This window comes from Esox lucius, chromosome 23, assembly GCF_011004845.1.
Source record: "Esox lucius isolate fEsoLuc1 chromosome 23, fEsoLuc1.pri, whole genome shotgun sequence".
In the NCBI taxonomy this organism is placed as follows: domain Eukaryota; kingdom Metazoa; phylum Chordata; class Actinopteri; order Esociformes; family Esocidae; genus Esox; species Esox lucius.
The window spans coordinates 814,388-831,305 of NC_047591.1; the positions used below are offsets into that span (position 1 = coordinate 814,388).

At 43.9% G+C, this 16,918-nt stretch overlaps 1 protein-coding gene across 3 annotated transcripts in view; it reads left to right on the forward strand.

Moving 5' to 3' along the window:
- The window catches only part of cped1 (cadherin-like and PC-esterase domain containing 1), a 211,474-nt gene that overhangs the window by 61,932 nt on the left and 132,624 nt on the right, over positions 1-16,918 (forward strand). For 2 of the 3 annotated variants that reach the window (XM_020044333.2, XM_020044335.2), the window contains 5 exons: positions 2,016-2,146; positions 2,228-2,300; positions 3,181-3,339; positions 3,461-3,580; positions 4,079-4,224. In XM_020044333.2, coding sequence (XP_019899892.2) covers positions 2,016-2,146; positions 2,228-2,300; positions 3,181-3,339; positions 3,461-3,580; positions 4,079-4,224 — 629 coding nt within the window. The remainder of the gene's footprint in view (positions 1-2,015; positions 2,147-2,227; positions 2,301-3,180; positions 3,340-3,460; positions 3,581-4,078; positions 4,225-16,918) is intronic. The other variant, XM_020044334.2, reaches the window with a different exon arrangement.

Genomic DNA, 16,918 nt, shown 5'->3' on the forward strand with positions numbered 1-16,918 from the left:
TAGGGTTAATTAGACTCTCCCTTGGCCCCTTCCAGTGTGTCTGCAAGGAAGCGTCACTTCATTTTTGTTGTTATTTTGTTGATACAATTCTTCCCAAAATAATGGATAGAGAAGCTTAATTATATGATTATATCTGATTTCAGGAGTTGACAGATAAATTAAATATTGAATTGCAAATGAGGTTCATGTCTTTTAAAAGAACTGGAAGGATTTTTTTTATTTATCATGCTAGTTTCATTATTTAGAAGTGTAACATGAATTGCATTATTGAAGTCAAAGGTGTGTTCCTAAGTTGATGGGTTTATTGATTCCCTCATCATCTGAGTTTTTAGCTTGAAGTGACATTGTATCTTTGTAAGGGTAAGGGTCCAACTGTTTTATGTCTGTCACGTACTCAGTGTGAACCTGCTCTTATCTGTGAAGAGAATGGGTGCCAATGGCGGACCTGCCAATTCTGTTGTTCTCTGGCGAATGCCAGTCGAGCTGGGCTGTGAGCACAGGTCCTTCTAGAGGATGTCAGGCCCTCATGCCACCCTCATGGAGACTGTTTCTGACAGTTTGGTCAGAAACATGCACACCAGTAGCCTGACTGACAGTTTGGTCAGTAACATGCACACTGGAGGTCATTTTGTAGGGCTCTGGCAATGCTCCTCCTGTTCCTCCTCGCACAAAGAAGCAGACACTGGTCCTGCTGCTGGGTTGATGCCCTTCTATGGTCCTGTCCAACTGTCTTCGTGTTTCCTGGTTTATTACTTGTATCTGGGTATGTGATAAATTCCTTAAATGATAATTGAAGGGCTATGTGTTCCTTGAAACACTGACCTTTTCACCATGTAAGCTACACTATTAGGCCAAAGTAATTATTGAGTTCAGGTGTTTCAGACACACACACTGCTCACAAGTGCATAAAAATAGCATGAAATCTCCATAGACAAACAATGGCAGTGCAATGGGTCGAACTGAAGAGCTCAGTGATTTTAAATGTGACTCTCATAGGGTGCCACCTTTGCTACAAGTAGGTCCGAAAAAACTTCAGACCTACTAGATCTGCCCTGGTCAACTGTATGTTCTATATCTGAAGTGAAGACTCAGAGAACGGGGCTGCTGAGTGCCGAAGCATGTAAAAATTGCCTATCATCAGTTGAATTACTCACCAAAGTTCCAAGCTGCCTCCGGAAGTAACATCAGCATAACAACTGTGCATTGGGAGCTTCACAAAATTGGTTTCCATGGCCGAGTCGCTGTACTGTGTTCTCTGGATGAATCTGGTTGTGGCGGATGCCAGGACAACGCAACCTACCGGAATGCATAGTTCCTAGTGTAAGGTTTGCTGGAAAAGGGATAATGGTCTGGGGCTGTGGCAACTTAATTCCAGGGAAGGGTCTTACTTAAGTCATTCAATAAAATGAAAATTAATTACTTAAAAATCATACAATGTGATTTTCTGGATTTTTGTTTTAGGTTCTGTCACTCACAGTTGAAGAGTACCTATGATAAAAATTACAGACTTCTACATGCTTTGTAAGTGGGAAAACCTGCAAAATCGGCAGTGTATCAAATACCTATTCTCCCCACTGTACTTTTGACCATATAGTGTATATACCATCACTAGTACTAAATAATAGACTAACATTTTCATACAGGCACTGGCCAATCAAATTGAAGCATTTCTTTGTTTTGGGGATCTAAGTGTAATATTCAAACTCTAAATTATATAATTGTTGGCCAAATACATAAAAAGTAAACAAAAAAGGACAATACTACTTCAAAAATAATGTATTTCATTCTCCCCATGAACATTTGAACACCTTTGCTATTAATATTGTATTTTGATGAATCAAAGATGTCACTAACATAATATGATCTAATGTTCAGTTACTGTGCTTTTGCTTAGTAATATACTGCTTGGAAATGTTATGTACATGTACAAATATCTCAATTATGTGAAATATATTAAATGTAAAGCACATTATAAATATACTAAAATATTATTTCTTTCTCTCCCTCTCTTTCAGCTTAAGTCCTTTTTCCTGCTACACCTTGGTCCTGGTGCATCCAATAAGGCACTTGGTCATGTGAAAGAGGTCATAGGTCAAGTGCTAAGGGCAGCAGCATTGACCAATGAGGAGCCTAACTCTAAGCACAGGTCAGCCATCCTCATAATGTAAATGTATTCATGTATTTTTTGTTCTTATCTATCATTATTCTGTGACAATTTCTTCTGTAGGTGTCTGCTGTGTTTCCAGCTGATGACATTCACCCTTCAATTTAGTGGTTCCATTATGCCTATCATAGTAAAGGTAAGTGGGGGTGGGTGATGATGGGTAAGCCAATACATCACAATTAAGTAATTTAGAATTATTATCCAGAACCACTTACAGTAGGGAGTGCAAACAGTTTCATACTCTCTTGTGAAAAAAATCATAACCCTGATGTTGAAAGAGCAGTGCCTTCTTGCTTGCCCACTGGTCCTCTGCAGACCCTGTTTCTCAGACCTTTGATTGTAATTGAGACCATGTTTCTTGCCAATGACTTTCTCGCCAATGACTGTCATTGGCATTTCATTGGCTTTAGAGTAATCACTAGGTGGCACTGTTGGACTGTACAACTTCTCACAAATAAAAAGTCTTAGAAGTACAAATAATTCCAGTTTCTTTAAAGAATACTGTATACTGGATGCAAATAAAGAGCATTCAGTTACCGTGCGTAAACATGCAATGTGCACCTCTGCATGCACATCCATATGCCTTAATAGATGATTTACAAATTAGTCATGGTAATAGAACTCCTTTTAAATATTTTGATTAGTTTGCCCCCCAAAATAAGCCCTGCTTTGATCACCATTTGTTTCACTGCTGAATCCCCAGCCCCCAATAAACATGATGATGTTTCCTTCTGTAGGCTTCAATGTCTCTTGTCATTGTACTAATAAAACCAACACATTTCTTCAAAAGTAGTTTACAATCTGGTGAATTGCTTACTTGTATCTGTTCATCGTTCAGCTCATTAATTTCAGCCATACACTACTCATACTCAAAAAGGAACAAATAGACCAAAACATAATTTTAATTATCTCTCTGTTCTGCCAAATAAGTATAATGCAGATATTCACTAGAGGGCCGTACTTTTCTTTACCGTAAGGCGCAACTGCAGTTGATTGTCCTTAACTCTCGTTTTTAGGCTGAAATTGATCTGCACTTTGAGGGGCTGAGAGAACAAGGGTTTGACAGACAGATCACTAAAGAGTTAATCCTGGAGGATGCTCTTCTCTTTCTTCTACCTGCACACAATGGACTGGGCCATCCGAAGAGTCCCTTAGACATGAAGACAGAGCAGAGGGTATTAAAGAAATGATTGGCTAACATTTCCGGGATGTATTCTCTGTTTATTCCATAGCCAAGCTTTTTAAGTATGTGAATAACTTGCTAAATGTTGATCATAATTCCACTGAACCTTCCAGTGTTTTTTGCGTCAGTACGGTGGCTGTGAGGGGACATACGGTCTCTGTCTAACAGAAGACCAGACTCTTCTCCTCATCCAGTTCCTCTGTCAGCTAAGGACACCAGGGCCATTTGAATTGGTAAACATATATTCCACATTATTATTTAATGATACAATAATTCAATATTTATTTTAAATCTTGTGATTAGGAGTTTAATCATGGAAGAAAATGTATTTAAATGTATGTAAATAGTATATTTTATGGATGCATTTTATTTATAAATAATGAAATGAATGACATTGGCAAATGTATTTGGAATATATACATTTGTCAGGAAATACATTATTTAGAAATATATTTTTTTTGTTGATGTAGCAACCAGGTTATTGTAAGGTTTATATTTTTCATTTTCCCCCTCAAATATTTCAGTTAGTTTTTCAATTTAATTGTTCACATTCTAGGTCACATTAAAAGTGGAAAAAGTTCTGACATTATTTATCTATACATTATTTACATCACAAAACCTGGCATTTTAACAGGGGTGTGTAGAATTTTTATATCCACTTTTTCATCACCCTGTTCATGGTAATATATTGGGTACCTAATTAACTGGTGTACATCCCTGTCTGTATCCAGCTTTATCCCACAGCTTCTCCAGAGCGTTCTTCTACCCAAGACATCCTGTCTCAAGCTTTCACTACAACAAAAGAATCTGGTAGTAGGCTGCGTCTTTCGGTACTGCTGGATAAAGTCTGCTTCTATTATAGTAAGCAGGGGTACAGGTAAGTCCACATAATATACAGTTAGGTCCGGAAATATTTGGACACTGACACAATTTTCATAATTTTGGCTCTGTACGCCACCACAATTGGTTTGAAATTAAACAACCAAGATATAATTGAAGTGCAGGCTTTCAGCTTTAATTCAAGGGGGTGAACAAAAATATTATATGAAACGTTTAGGAATTGCAACCATTTTCATACACAGTCTCCTTATTTCAGGGGCTCAAATGAAATTGGACAAATTAACGCAATCATATATAACATTTTCATTTTTAATACTTTGTCGAGAATCCTTTGCAGGCAATGACTGCTTGAACTCTGGAATGCATGGACATCACCAAATGCTGAGTTTCCTAATTCGTGGTGCTTTGTCAGGCCTTTACTGCTGCTGTCTTCAGTTGTTGTTTGTTTGTGGGGTTTTCTGCCTTACATTTTGTCTTCAGCAAGTGAAATGCATGCTCAAACTAAAGCTGAGAGACTGCCCTTTAAGCCCATATTCATTATTTCACTGTAACTTGAATATATTTTGTTAAAAAGCTGTGTCAGTGTCCAATTATTTCCAGACCTGTATTGAATGCTTTTCTAGACACTCAAAGCTCTTTACATAGTAAAGCTCACCTGATCCACCACTAATGTGTAGTGTTAGAAACCAGCCGTTCGTATAGTGGTGAAATAATGATTGCGTACCCGGTCGTCAAGGGAAAGAGTAATTCAATTATTTATTGCAGCATTCGACAGTCTTTTGTTCATGATGTTACAGACTCAATCTTACAGACTCATTCTTACAAATTTGATCTTACAAACTCCATCTCAAAGAAACCTCTACTTTATAGATATCGTGATCCAGAATACACAACATAGAACTGCAAGCCCATTGGCTGATTACTGTTGCGCTCTGACTGAATGTGACTTCCTGTGGATGGATAAACTGATTTTCTGTTGAAGTCTAAACATAGTGTAACATGCATACATTCATGCAATTCTATAATGGCAACCACGTAGGTGATGCATAGCAAACTATTTGGACTTGAATGCTTACCATACATCAGCTGCTGGTTAGATAAGGGAGGTGGACAAAAAAACAGAAACACCTAACAACATATTACTTGGAATGCTGTCATACAAGTCTTGAACTGTGTGTTGTGGGATATTGTCCCATTCTTCCAAGAAAATAATTGAGTTCTTTGAGACATGATGAGGTGGAAAACTACCTTGCACTCAAGGATGGAGGACCATACCTGTCAAAATAAATAAATTAGTAAATAAATGTATGAATAAATATTTGTGTATATATAAAAATATAATAATAAATGTATTCATCAATAGTATTTCCCTATTTATTTAATTCCTTGATCATTCATTTCTGTATTTATACATTCTTTATTCATTTCCATAATCTTATATTTCTGTATATATTTATTTCTGTATTTTATGCCAGTATTGTGCCGAAAACATCCCCCTGCCGAAATTCTCCCCCCCTTCACGTGAATATGCACTCTCTCAATTCTCATTGTTGCGACTTGCTTGCTTGTTGAGAGGTCTGCTCTTCACTCCATTAATAACACTTGAGTTTAGATTTCACTGATCTTCGTAGCAAAAAGCTTTAATTTAAATGTGTCCATTAAGGCAGCAATCAATGACCACGTTAGGCTGCGTTTCATTCGATTTTTTAAGGCAGCTTGATCACATGGGAAGGCACTGTGTGCAGTTTTCGATTTGGCTATTTATGTAAGGTTATTACTATAAACAAATCATTGGCAAAATCGGTCATATCTCCCATTTCTTATTCAACTAGTGTTTTCTAAAGTGTAAGGATAATAATTCAGCCTTCATTGCTCTGAAATGTTTATTTTATTTTATGAATTATATTTACAGTATAATGTGCTCCTCTTGCAACTATAGAGTCAAATTTGGATAAGACCATATTCATACCTGCCAAACTCAGCCACAAAAAGTATTTGACTTGTAGTCACAATATTAAGTAAGTTTGGGGGAGTGCAATTTCAGAAAGGCCATTCTCCTGCCTGCCAAAATTATGCCCCCAAATTTTGGGACTGCAATGTCTGGCACACTTCATAATCATTTTGGTAGCTCTTGTTGATCACCTGAGTGTACTTCAAAAAAGTATTTGACTCTAGTTACAATTTTAAACCAGTTTTGGGGGAGGGTTATTTTGGCAAGGCCATTCTCCTGCCTGCTGAAATTACCCCCCCCACACACACACAATCTTGAGACTGCAAAGTCTGGCACAATTCATAATCATTTTGGTAGCTCATGTTGTCCACCTGAGTGTACCACAAAAAAGTTTTTGAATCTAGTCACAATTTTAAGAAAGTTGCTGGGGGGGGGGGGGGGGGGGTGTAAACACTTATCACTGAATACATCCTTCAATTTGTTACTGGTACAAAGTCCTCTCATGCCAATTACTAGATTCACTGAAAGATCCTCTCATGGTTCTAATTAGATTTACTTCCAAAGTCATCACAAATGTTCTGCTCCTCCAAACGTCATAACGTCAGTTATGAACCATTTCTTGGCAGTCCGGTGTAACAGAACGTAAAAGTCAGATGTATATTCCAAGGTGTTGTCCTTCATAGCTCAAATGCAGGTTACCATGACACAGCTCTAGTTGTCTCCATTCTAGCTGCTTAATCAGCCAGGTCAGGAAAATCTGTGTGTTCTCCTTTGTGAGTGCCAAGATGACCGGTTTTATCTAAGGGCTCTACAGTGGGGAGAACAAGTATTTGACACACTGCCGATTTAGCAGGTTTTCCTACTTACAAAGCATGTAGAGGTCTGTAATATTTATCATAGGTACACTTCAACTGCAAAAATCCAGAAAATCACATTGTTTGATTTTTTTATAATTAATTTGCATTTTATTGCATGACATAAGTATTTGATCACCTACCAACCAGTAGGAATTCCGGATCTCACAGACCTGTTAGTTTTTCTTTAAGAAGCCCTCCTGTTCTCCACTCATTACCTGTATTAACTGCACCTGTTTGAACTTGTTACCTGTATAAAAGACACCTGTCCACACACTCAATCAAACAGACTCCAACCTCTCCACAATGGCCAAGACCAGAGAGCTGTGTAAGGACATCAGGGATAAAATTGTAGACCTGCACAAGGCTGGGATGGGCTACAGGACAATAGGCAAGCAGCTTGGTTAGAAAGCAACAACTGTTGGCGCAATTATTAGAAAATGGAAGAAGTTCAAGATGAAGGTCAATCTCCTTCATTCTGGGGCTCCATGCAAGATCTCACCTCGTGGGACATCAATGATCATGAGGAAGGTGAGGGATCAGCCCAGAATTACACGGCAGGACCTGGTCAATGACCTGAAGAGAGCTCGGACCACAATCTAAAAAAAAAACATTAGTAACACACTACGCCATCATGGATTCAAATCCTGCAGCGCACGCAAGGTCCCCCTGCTCAAGCCAGCGCATGTCCAGGCCCGTCTGAAGTTTGCCAATGACCATCTGGATGATCCAGAGGAGGAATGTGAGAAGGTCATGTGGTCTGATGAGACAAAAACAGAGCATTTTGGTCTAAACTCCACTCGCCGTGTTTGGAGGAAGAAGAAGGAGTACAACCCCAAGAACACCATCCCAACAGTGAAGCATGGAGGTGGAAACATCATTCTTTGGGGATGCTTTTCTGCAAAGGGGACCGGACGACTGCACCGTATTGAGGGGAGAATGGATGGGGCCATACACTCACCTAAAGGATAATTAGGAACACCATACTAATACTGTGTTTGACCCCCTTTCGCCTTCACTGCCTTAATTCTACATGGAATTGATTCAACAAGGTGCTGAAAGCATTCTTTAGAAATGTTGGCCCATATTGATAGGATAGCATCTTGCAGTTGATGGAGATTTGTGGGATGCACATCCAGGGCACGAAGCTCCTGTTCCACCACATCCCAAAGATGTTCTATTGGGTTGAGATCCGGTGACTGTGGGGGCCATTTCAGTACAGTGAACTTTGTCATGTTCAAGAAACCAATTTGAAATGATTCGAGCTTTGTGACATGGTGCATTATCCTGCTGGAAGTAGCCATCAGAGGATGGGTACATGGTGGTCATAAAGGGATGGACATGGTCAGAAACAATGCTCAGGTAGGCCGTGGCATTTAAACGATGCCCAATTGTCACTAAGGGGCCTAAAGTGTGCCAAGAAAACATCCCCCACACCATTACACCACCACCACCAGCCTGCACAGTGGTAAAAAGGCATGATGGATCCATGTTCTCATTCTGTTTACACCAAATTCTGACTCTACCATCTGAATGTCTCAACAGAAATCGAGACTCATCAGACCAGGCAACATTCTTCCAGTCTTCAACTGTCCAATTTTGGTGAGCTTGTGCAAATTGTAGCCTCTTTTTCCTATTTGTAGTGGAGATGAGTGGTACCCGGTGGGGTCTTCTGCTGTTGTAGCCCATCTGCCTCAAGGTTGTGCGTGTTGTGGCTTCACAAATGCTTTGCTGCATACCTCGGTTGTAACGAGTGGTTATTTCAGTCAAAGTTGCTCTTCTATCAGCTTGAATCAGTCGGCCCATTCTCCTCTGACCTCTAGCATCAACAAGGCATTTTCGCCCACAGGACTGCCGCATACTGGATGCTTTTCCCTTTTCACACCATTCTTTGTCAACCCTAGAAATGGTTGTGCGTGAAAATCCCAGTAACTGAGCAGATTGTGAAATACTCAGACCGGCCCGTCTGGCACCAACAACCATGCCATGCTCAAAATTGCTTAAATCACCTTACTTTCCCATTAAGACATTCAGTTTGGAGTTCAGGAGATTGTCTTGACCAGGACCACACCCCTAAATGCATTGAAGTAACTGTCATGTGATTGGTTGATTTGATAATTGCATTAATGAGAAATTGAACAGGTGTTCCTAATAATCCTTTAGGTGAGTGTATATTGCGAGATCTTAGCCAACAACCTCCTTCCCTCAGTAAGAACATTGAAGATTGACTGATTTGAGATTAATCGTGCAGTTGTACTCTTCAGCTGTACTTCTTATATTGCTCTAGGGAAAATTATTCAGAAAATTTTATCGTATACCCATTGCCGCCAGAATCAGAAGGCAATGACAAGCCCTGTGAAACGCTTTGACATCCTATGAAATGTGTCATAATTCACATGGTAGACTATTTCATCGGTCTCAAAATCCCTTATTTACAGGGTTTTCCTGCATAGGATAATTTTTGGTCCCCCGAAAGAGGTTTTAGTCAGCACCAAAGGAAAATCACCAGCGGCAAAATTATTACTGAAAATAAAATAGCATTTCAAATACTCTCTGAATGTGTTTAATAGCAATTTATCAAACAACTTTTGAACAAGCAGAACACAAACCGAAGGCTAATGAGATCATGTAACCAGTGTAATTTTCCCATGTTGGTTATTTAGTTTTTTTAATCCTGTTAATACTTTCCCTTAAAAACGTACTACCGCATGTGTAGTCATGTTACTTCTCCCAGTCCTGTATGGAAGCAACATTGGGAACTCAAACGAGAGACTGACAAGCATAACATGTGTTTTCCGGAGCTCCACCAAATTGTGACACATTTTTTGTAATTTCGAGCACAGTTTCAATTCCTAATTGTTTACTTTCGCCCCATGACGTATTGCTGACATTATATACCGTCTTATATCTCGTTGTTCTTCTGAATGATTACAATATCAGTAACTCGCTGTTTGGAGCCTAGGGGGTTGTAGGCTGCAGCAAAACCTGGGTATTTTACCAACTACGAAGACAGACATACCTTCACGTGACGCAGTTTTGGTTACCTTGGTCATCGGAATACACAAAACAATGTCTCTCATCTCTGTTCCCTTCATGATAGTGGGGAGAAAAACGGTATGGTCAATATGAATGTGACTTGCTATGAGAAGCCTGCACTCATTTAGCAAACTCATCAGCAAGCACGGCTGGTGGTTGAACGAACAGCACAACTTTTGGTATTCACAGTGGACATTTTGCCAGTTATTTTTAAGTCCCGTTTCTGAAATTTAAGCGTTGTTCCAAGAGTTTTGGAAGATGGCCGAAAAATTTGATACTCGCTCTAAAAGAGAACCTTTAAAAGGAAACACCAATAATGCCCCAGGCTCGCCTGAACGAGCAACCCCAGCCTGCAATTCGCTGGGGCGGGAGGGCTGTGATGGTTAAGACGTCACCCTCAGTTTGGGGAAGTTCACAGACGCTCCAGAGGGACTCAAATGGGACCTAAAAGAGAACCTTGACACAAAAGTTGACACACTCTCTACAACCCTGCGCTCTGAAATGTTTTTATTTTCATCCGTGGCAACTCTGAAGACTACAGGGGCTGGTCATATAATTAGAATATCATCAAAAAGTTTATTTATTTCAGTAATTCCATTAAAAAAGTGAAACTTGTATAATGTATACATTCATTCCACACAGACCGATATATTTCAAGTGTTTATTTCTCTTAATTTTGATGATTATAACTGACAACTAATGAAAACCCCAAATTCAGTATCTCAGAAAATTTGAATATTGTGAAAAGGTTCAATATTGAAGACACCTGGTGCCACACTCTAATCAGCTAATTAACTCAAAACACCTGCAAAGGCCTTTAAATGGTCTCTCAGTCTAGTTCTGTAGGCTACACAATCATGGGGAAGACTGCTGACTTGACAGCTGTCCAAAAGATGACCATTGACACCTTGCAAGGAGGTCAAGACACAAAAGGTCATTGCTAAAGAGGCTGGCTGTTCACAGAGCTCTGTGTCCAAGCACATTAATAGAGAGGCAAAGGGAAGGAAAAGATGTGGTAGAAAAAAGTGTACAAGCAATAGGGATAACCGCACCCTGGAGAGGATTGTGAAACAAAACCCATTCAAAAATGTGGGGGAGATTCACAAAGAGTGGACTGCAGCTGGAGTCAGTGCTTCAAGAACCACCACGCACAGGCGTATGCAAGACATGGGTTTCAGCTGTCGCATTCCTTGTGTCAAGCCACTATTGAACAAGACACAGCGTCAGAAGCTAAAGACAAAAAGGACTGGACTGCTGCTGAGTGGTCCAAAGTTATGTTCTCTGATGAAAGTACATTTTGCATTTCCTTTGGAAATCAAGGTCCCAGAGTCTGGAGGAAGAGAGGCACAGAATCCACATTGCTTGAAGTCCAGTGTTAAGTTCCCACAGTCAGTGATGGTTTGGGGTGCCATGTCATCTGCTGGTGTTTTCTGAGGTCCAAGGTCAACGCAGCCTTCCACCAGGAAGTTTTAGAGCACTTCATGCTTCCTGCTGCTGACCAACTTTAAGGAGATGCAGATTTCATTTTCCAACAGGACTTGGCACCTGCACACAGTGCCAAAGCTACCATTACCTGGTTTAAGGACCATGGTATCACCGTTCTTAATTGGCCAGCAAACTCGCCTGACCTTAACCCTATGGGGTATTGTGAAGAGGAAGATGCGATACGCCAGACCCAACAATGCAGAAGAGCTGAAGGCCACTATCAGAGCAACCTGGGCTCTCATAACACCTGAGCAGTGCCACAAACTGATCGACTCCATGCCACGCCGCATTGCTGCAGTAATTCAGGCAAAAGGAACCCCAACTAAGTATTGAGTGCTGTACATGCTCATACTTTTCATGTTCATACTTTTCAGTTGGCCAACATTTCTATAAATCTTTTTTTGTATTGGTCTTAAGTAATATTCTAATTTTCAGAGATACTGAATTTGGGATTTTTTATTAGTTGTCAGTTATAATCATCACAATTAAAAGAAAAAAACATTTGAAATATATCAGTCTGTGTGTAATGAATGAATATAATATACAAGTTTCACTTTTTGAAGGGAATTACTGAAATAAATCAACTTTTTGATGATATTCTAATAATATGACCAGCACCTGTATAGTGTCTACACAAGGCACTCCCATTCTTGAATTAAAGCGCTCTGCTGTGTCCTGCAATGATGATCTAACCACCCTTCAGGCCACAGTGTCTTTGCTCTCGACTGAAGTTAAAGTGCTGAGGGACAAGTGCAAGGACAAGCGCCGCCACAACATGAGGGACAAGTACATGAGGGACAAGTGCATGACACTCTTAACCTTGAAGAAAGGCCCTTGTTAGACTGTGCCCATAGATCACTGTGAGCTAGACCTACTGAGGGTGATAAAAGAACAGACATTATCAAACCTTTCCACTGGCTGAACATCGAGGTCATCCATTCCTCCAGCGGATTATCTATCCCAGAATGCTCGTATGCGACCCCTTGACATAGTCCAATTCAATGCCCCCAAATTTCCTCAAGCAGGTGTCCTCATGTGGGGTCACGAACCTCTTCGCTGGGGGAATGAAGACCCGATGCCAACTTGGGAAACCTGTAACAACATACAACACACATCATTATTCCACCAATGTCCATGTACCACTTCATTCTATTATCATCTCCCCAGACCTTTCTCTGTGACCCTGTCATCTTGGTACGAGTGGTAGGAGCCACTCGGTGTCCTATACCCCCTTTTGTTACAGTATTCTTCAGTTCCTTCCCCTAAGAGTCTATTCCCCTGGCGCCGTCCTTTGTCTCTGTCTCTCGCTCGTAGTCCCGCAGTATCCTGGGGTCCGCTCCTGGCACCGGTCCGGCTGGTTTTGGTCCTCCTTCCATCCACACTGGGGCAAGCTCCTCCTTCCCGGTTTGGATGAGGTCCGTCAGCAACCTCCCTGGCTCCTGCGCTGGTGTACACTGGCTCCAATGGTACCACGTCTCTCCTTTGTCCCTCAGGCGGACCGCATGGCTCGTTCTCTCCACCACTTGATGAGGACCCGTCCACCTTGGCTCCGACCACTTTCGCTTGATGACCTTCAGCAGCACCCACTCCACCTGGGGCAGGTTCTGGTCCAGCAGGTGCAGGTTCCTCTGTTCTCTGACTCTGTTGGTGAATTCTGAAACGAGAGCTCGCAATTCATCAAAATACAGTCTGTGATCTTTGGGCCACTTTTCCCCTTCCGGGACCGCAGGCCCCGCGGCTAGTCCTGGAAACTGTCTCCCCGTCAGCAGCTCGTATGGGGGGAACCCAGTGGTCTGATTTAACAAGCATCGAATCGTCATGAGTGCCAGTGGCAGTGCATCTACCCAGTTCAATTTAGTCTATGCACATATCTTAGCCAACTTGTTTTTTAAATTTTGGTTCATCCTTTCTACCTTTCCCTGGGACTGTGGGTGGTACACAGTGCCAAAAGCAAGTTTTAGGCCCAATAAGCTCTCTACCTTCTGTAAATCACTATTCTTAAAGTGAGTCCCATTGTCTGACCTGATTTTCTCTGGGAAGCCATGTCTGGGAATGTACTGGTTCACTAAACACTTGATCACTGTCTTGTCGGCCATGCTTCTGGCCACCCTGTGAACATGTCCACACACACGAACATGTAACGGCACCCCTGTACTGTTTCCCCCATGTCCGTGTAGTCTATCACTATTTCTTGTCCAGGTCTCGTCGTCATGAGGAACGCCCCCATCTCAGGTTTAATCGTTGGTTTTGGATTGTGGTGAGTGCAGATGATGCATGAAAAGATGTCACGAAGTTCCTCTGCGAGTGGGAGACAGAAAAAAGCATTAGCCAGGTCAATGTAGGTAAACCATTTTTGATCAGGGGTCAAATTACTGAGTGCTTCTAAATATACCCAATCGGTCCCTGGTGCCTCTAACCGATCTGTCTTACAGCTGGGTGAGTACCATACGTTTGACCCCTTCAGGGCCTATCCATCCATCATCTTCCGCTTATCCGGGGCCGAGTCGCGGGGACAGCAGTCTAAGCAGGGATGCCCAGACTTCCCTCTCCCCAGACAGGCGTTCCGGAGGCATCCGAAACAGATGCCCAAGCCACCTCAGCTGACCCATCTCGATGTGGCGGAGCATCGGCTCTACTCTGAGCTCCTCCCGGATGACAATGCTTCTCACCCTATCTCTAAGGGATCGCCCAGCCACCCTGTGGAGAAAGCTAATTTTGGCCGCCTGGATCCAGGATCTTGTCCTTTCGGTCATGACCCAAAGCTCATGACCATAGGTGAAAGTAGGAACGTAGATTGACCGGTAAATCGAGAGCTTCGCCTTGCGGCTCAGCTCTTTCTTCACCACGACAGACCGATACATCGACCGCATTACTGCAGAAGCTGCACCGATCCGTCTGTCAATCTCCCGTTCCCACCTTCCCTCACTCGTGAACAAGACCCCTAGATACTTAAACTCCTCCACTTGAGGCAGGCACTCTCCACCAACCTGAAGTGGGCAAGCCACCCTTTTCCGACTGAGGACCATGGCCTCAGATTTGGAGGTACTGATTTTTATCCCCACCGCTTCACACTCGGCTGCAAACCATCCCAGTGCATGCTGAAGGTCCTGGTTTGAAGGGGCCAACACGACAACATCATCCGCAAAGAGCAGTGACGAAATTGTGTGGTCCCCAAACCTGACACCCTCCGGCCCCTGGCTGCGCCTAGAAATTCTGTCCATAAAAATTATGAACAGAACCGGTGACAAAGGGCAGCCCTGCCGGAGTCCAACATGCACAGGGAACAAGTCTGACTTACTGCCGGCAATGCGGACCAAGCTCCTGCTTCGGTCGTACAGGGACCTGACAGCCCTTAGCAAAGGACCCAGGACCCCATATTCCCGAAGCACCCTCCACAGGATGCCGCGAGGGACACAGTCGAATGCCTTCTCCAAATCCACAAAACACATGTGGATTGGTTGGGCAAACTCCCATGAACCCTCCATCACCCTGTAGAGGTTATAGAGCTGGTCCAGTGTTCCACGGCCTAGACGAAAACCACAGTGTTCCTCCTGAATCCGAGGTTCTACTATCGGCCGTATTCTCCTCTCCAGAACCCTGGCATAGACTTTCCCGGGGAGGCTGAGAAGTGTGATCCCCCTATAGTTGGAACACACCCTCCGGTCCCCCTTCTTAAAAAGAGGGACCACCACCCCGGTCTGCCATCCCAGAGGCACTGTCCCCGACTGCCATGTGATGTTGCACAGGCGTGTCAGCCAAGACAGCCCCACAACATCCAGAGACTTGAGGTACTTAGGGCGGATCTCATCCACCTCCAGTGCCTTGCCACTGAGGAGTTTCTTGACTACCTCTGTGACTTCAGCCCGGGTGATGGACGAGTCCACCTCTGAGCCCTCATCCTCTGCTTCCTCAATGGAAGACGTGACGGCGGGATTGAGGAGATCCTCAAAGTACTCCTTCCACCACCCGATGACATCCTCTCTACTCTACTGTAAACAGTGTTGGTAGGGCACTGTTTCCCTCTCCTGAGGCGCCGGATGGTTTGCCAGAATCTCTTCGAGGCCAGCCGATAGTCCTTCTCCATGGCCTCACCGAAATCCTCCCAGGCCCGAGTTTTTGCCTCCACAACCACCCGGGCTGCAGTCCGCTTGGCCTGTTGGTACCCGTCAGCTGCCTCAGGAGTCTGATAGGACTCCTCCTTCAGCTTGACGGCATCCCTTACTTCCGGTGTCCACCACCGGGTTCGGGGATTGCCGCCTCGACAGGCACCGGAGACCTTACGGCCACAGCTCCGAGCGGCCGCTTCGACAATGGCGGTGGAGAACATGGTCCACTCGGACTCAATATCTCCAGCCTCCCTCGGGATCCAGTTGAAGCTCTGCCGGAGGTGGGAGTTAAAGATCTCTCTGACAGGAGACTCGGCCAGACGTTCCCAGCAGACCCTTACAGTACGCTTGGGCCTGCCGAGTCTGTCCAGCTTCCTCCCCCGCCATCGGATCCAACTCACCACCAGGTGGTGATCAGTTGACAGCTCCGCCCCTCTATTCACCCGAGTGTCCAAGACATACGGCCGCAGGTCAGATGAAACGACAACAAAGTCGATCATCGACCTGCGGCCTAGGGTGTCCTGGTGCCACGTGCACTGATGGACACCCTTATGCTTGAACATGGTGTTCGATATGGACAAACTGTGACTAGCACAGAAGTCCAATAACTGAACACCGCTCGGGTTCAGATCAGGGGGGCCGTTCCTCCCAATCACGCCCCTCCAGGTGTCACTGTCATTGCCCACGTGGGCGTTGAAGTCCCCCAGTAGAACGATAGAGTCCCCAGTCGGAGCACTTTCCAGCACCCCTCCCAGAGACTCCAAGAAGGTCGGGTACTCTGCGCTGCCGTTGGACCCTCTCGTTCACCGGGGTAAACTCCAACACATGGCGGCAGAGCTGGGGAGCTATAAGCAAACCCACACCAGCCTGCCGCCTCTCACCATGGGCAACTCCAGAGTGATGAAGAGTCCATCCTCTCTCAAGGAGTGTGGTTCCAGAGCCCAAGCCGTGCATAGAGGTGATCCCGACTACCTCTAGTCGGAACCTCTCAACCTCACGCACGATCTCAGGCTCCTTCCCCGCCAGCGAGGTGATGTTCCACGTCCCTAGAGCTAGTTTCCGTGTCCAGGGATCGGGTTGTCTAGGCCCCCGCCTTCGACTGCCGTCCGATCCTCTCCGCACCGGACCCATGTCGCTCGTTCGGGCTGAGCCTCATGGGGAAAGGCCCGGCCACCAGGCGCTCGCGAACGAGCCCCAACCCCGGGCCTGGCTCCAGGGTGGGGCCCCGGCTGCGCCATACCGGGCGACGTCACAGAACACAAATTATTTTTCATCATTAAGGGGGTTTCGAACCGCTCT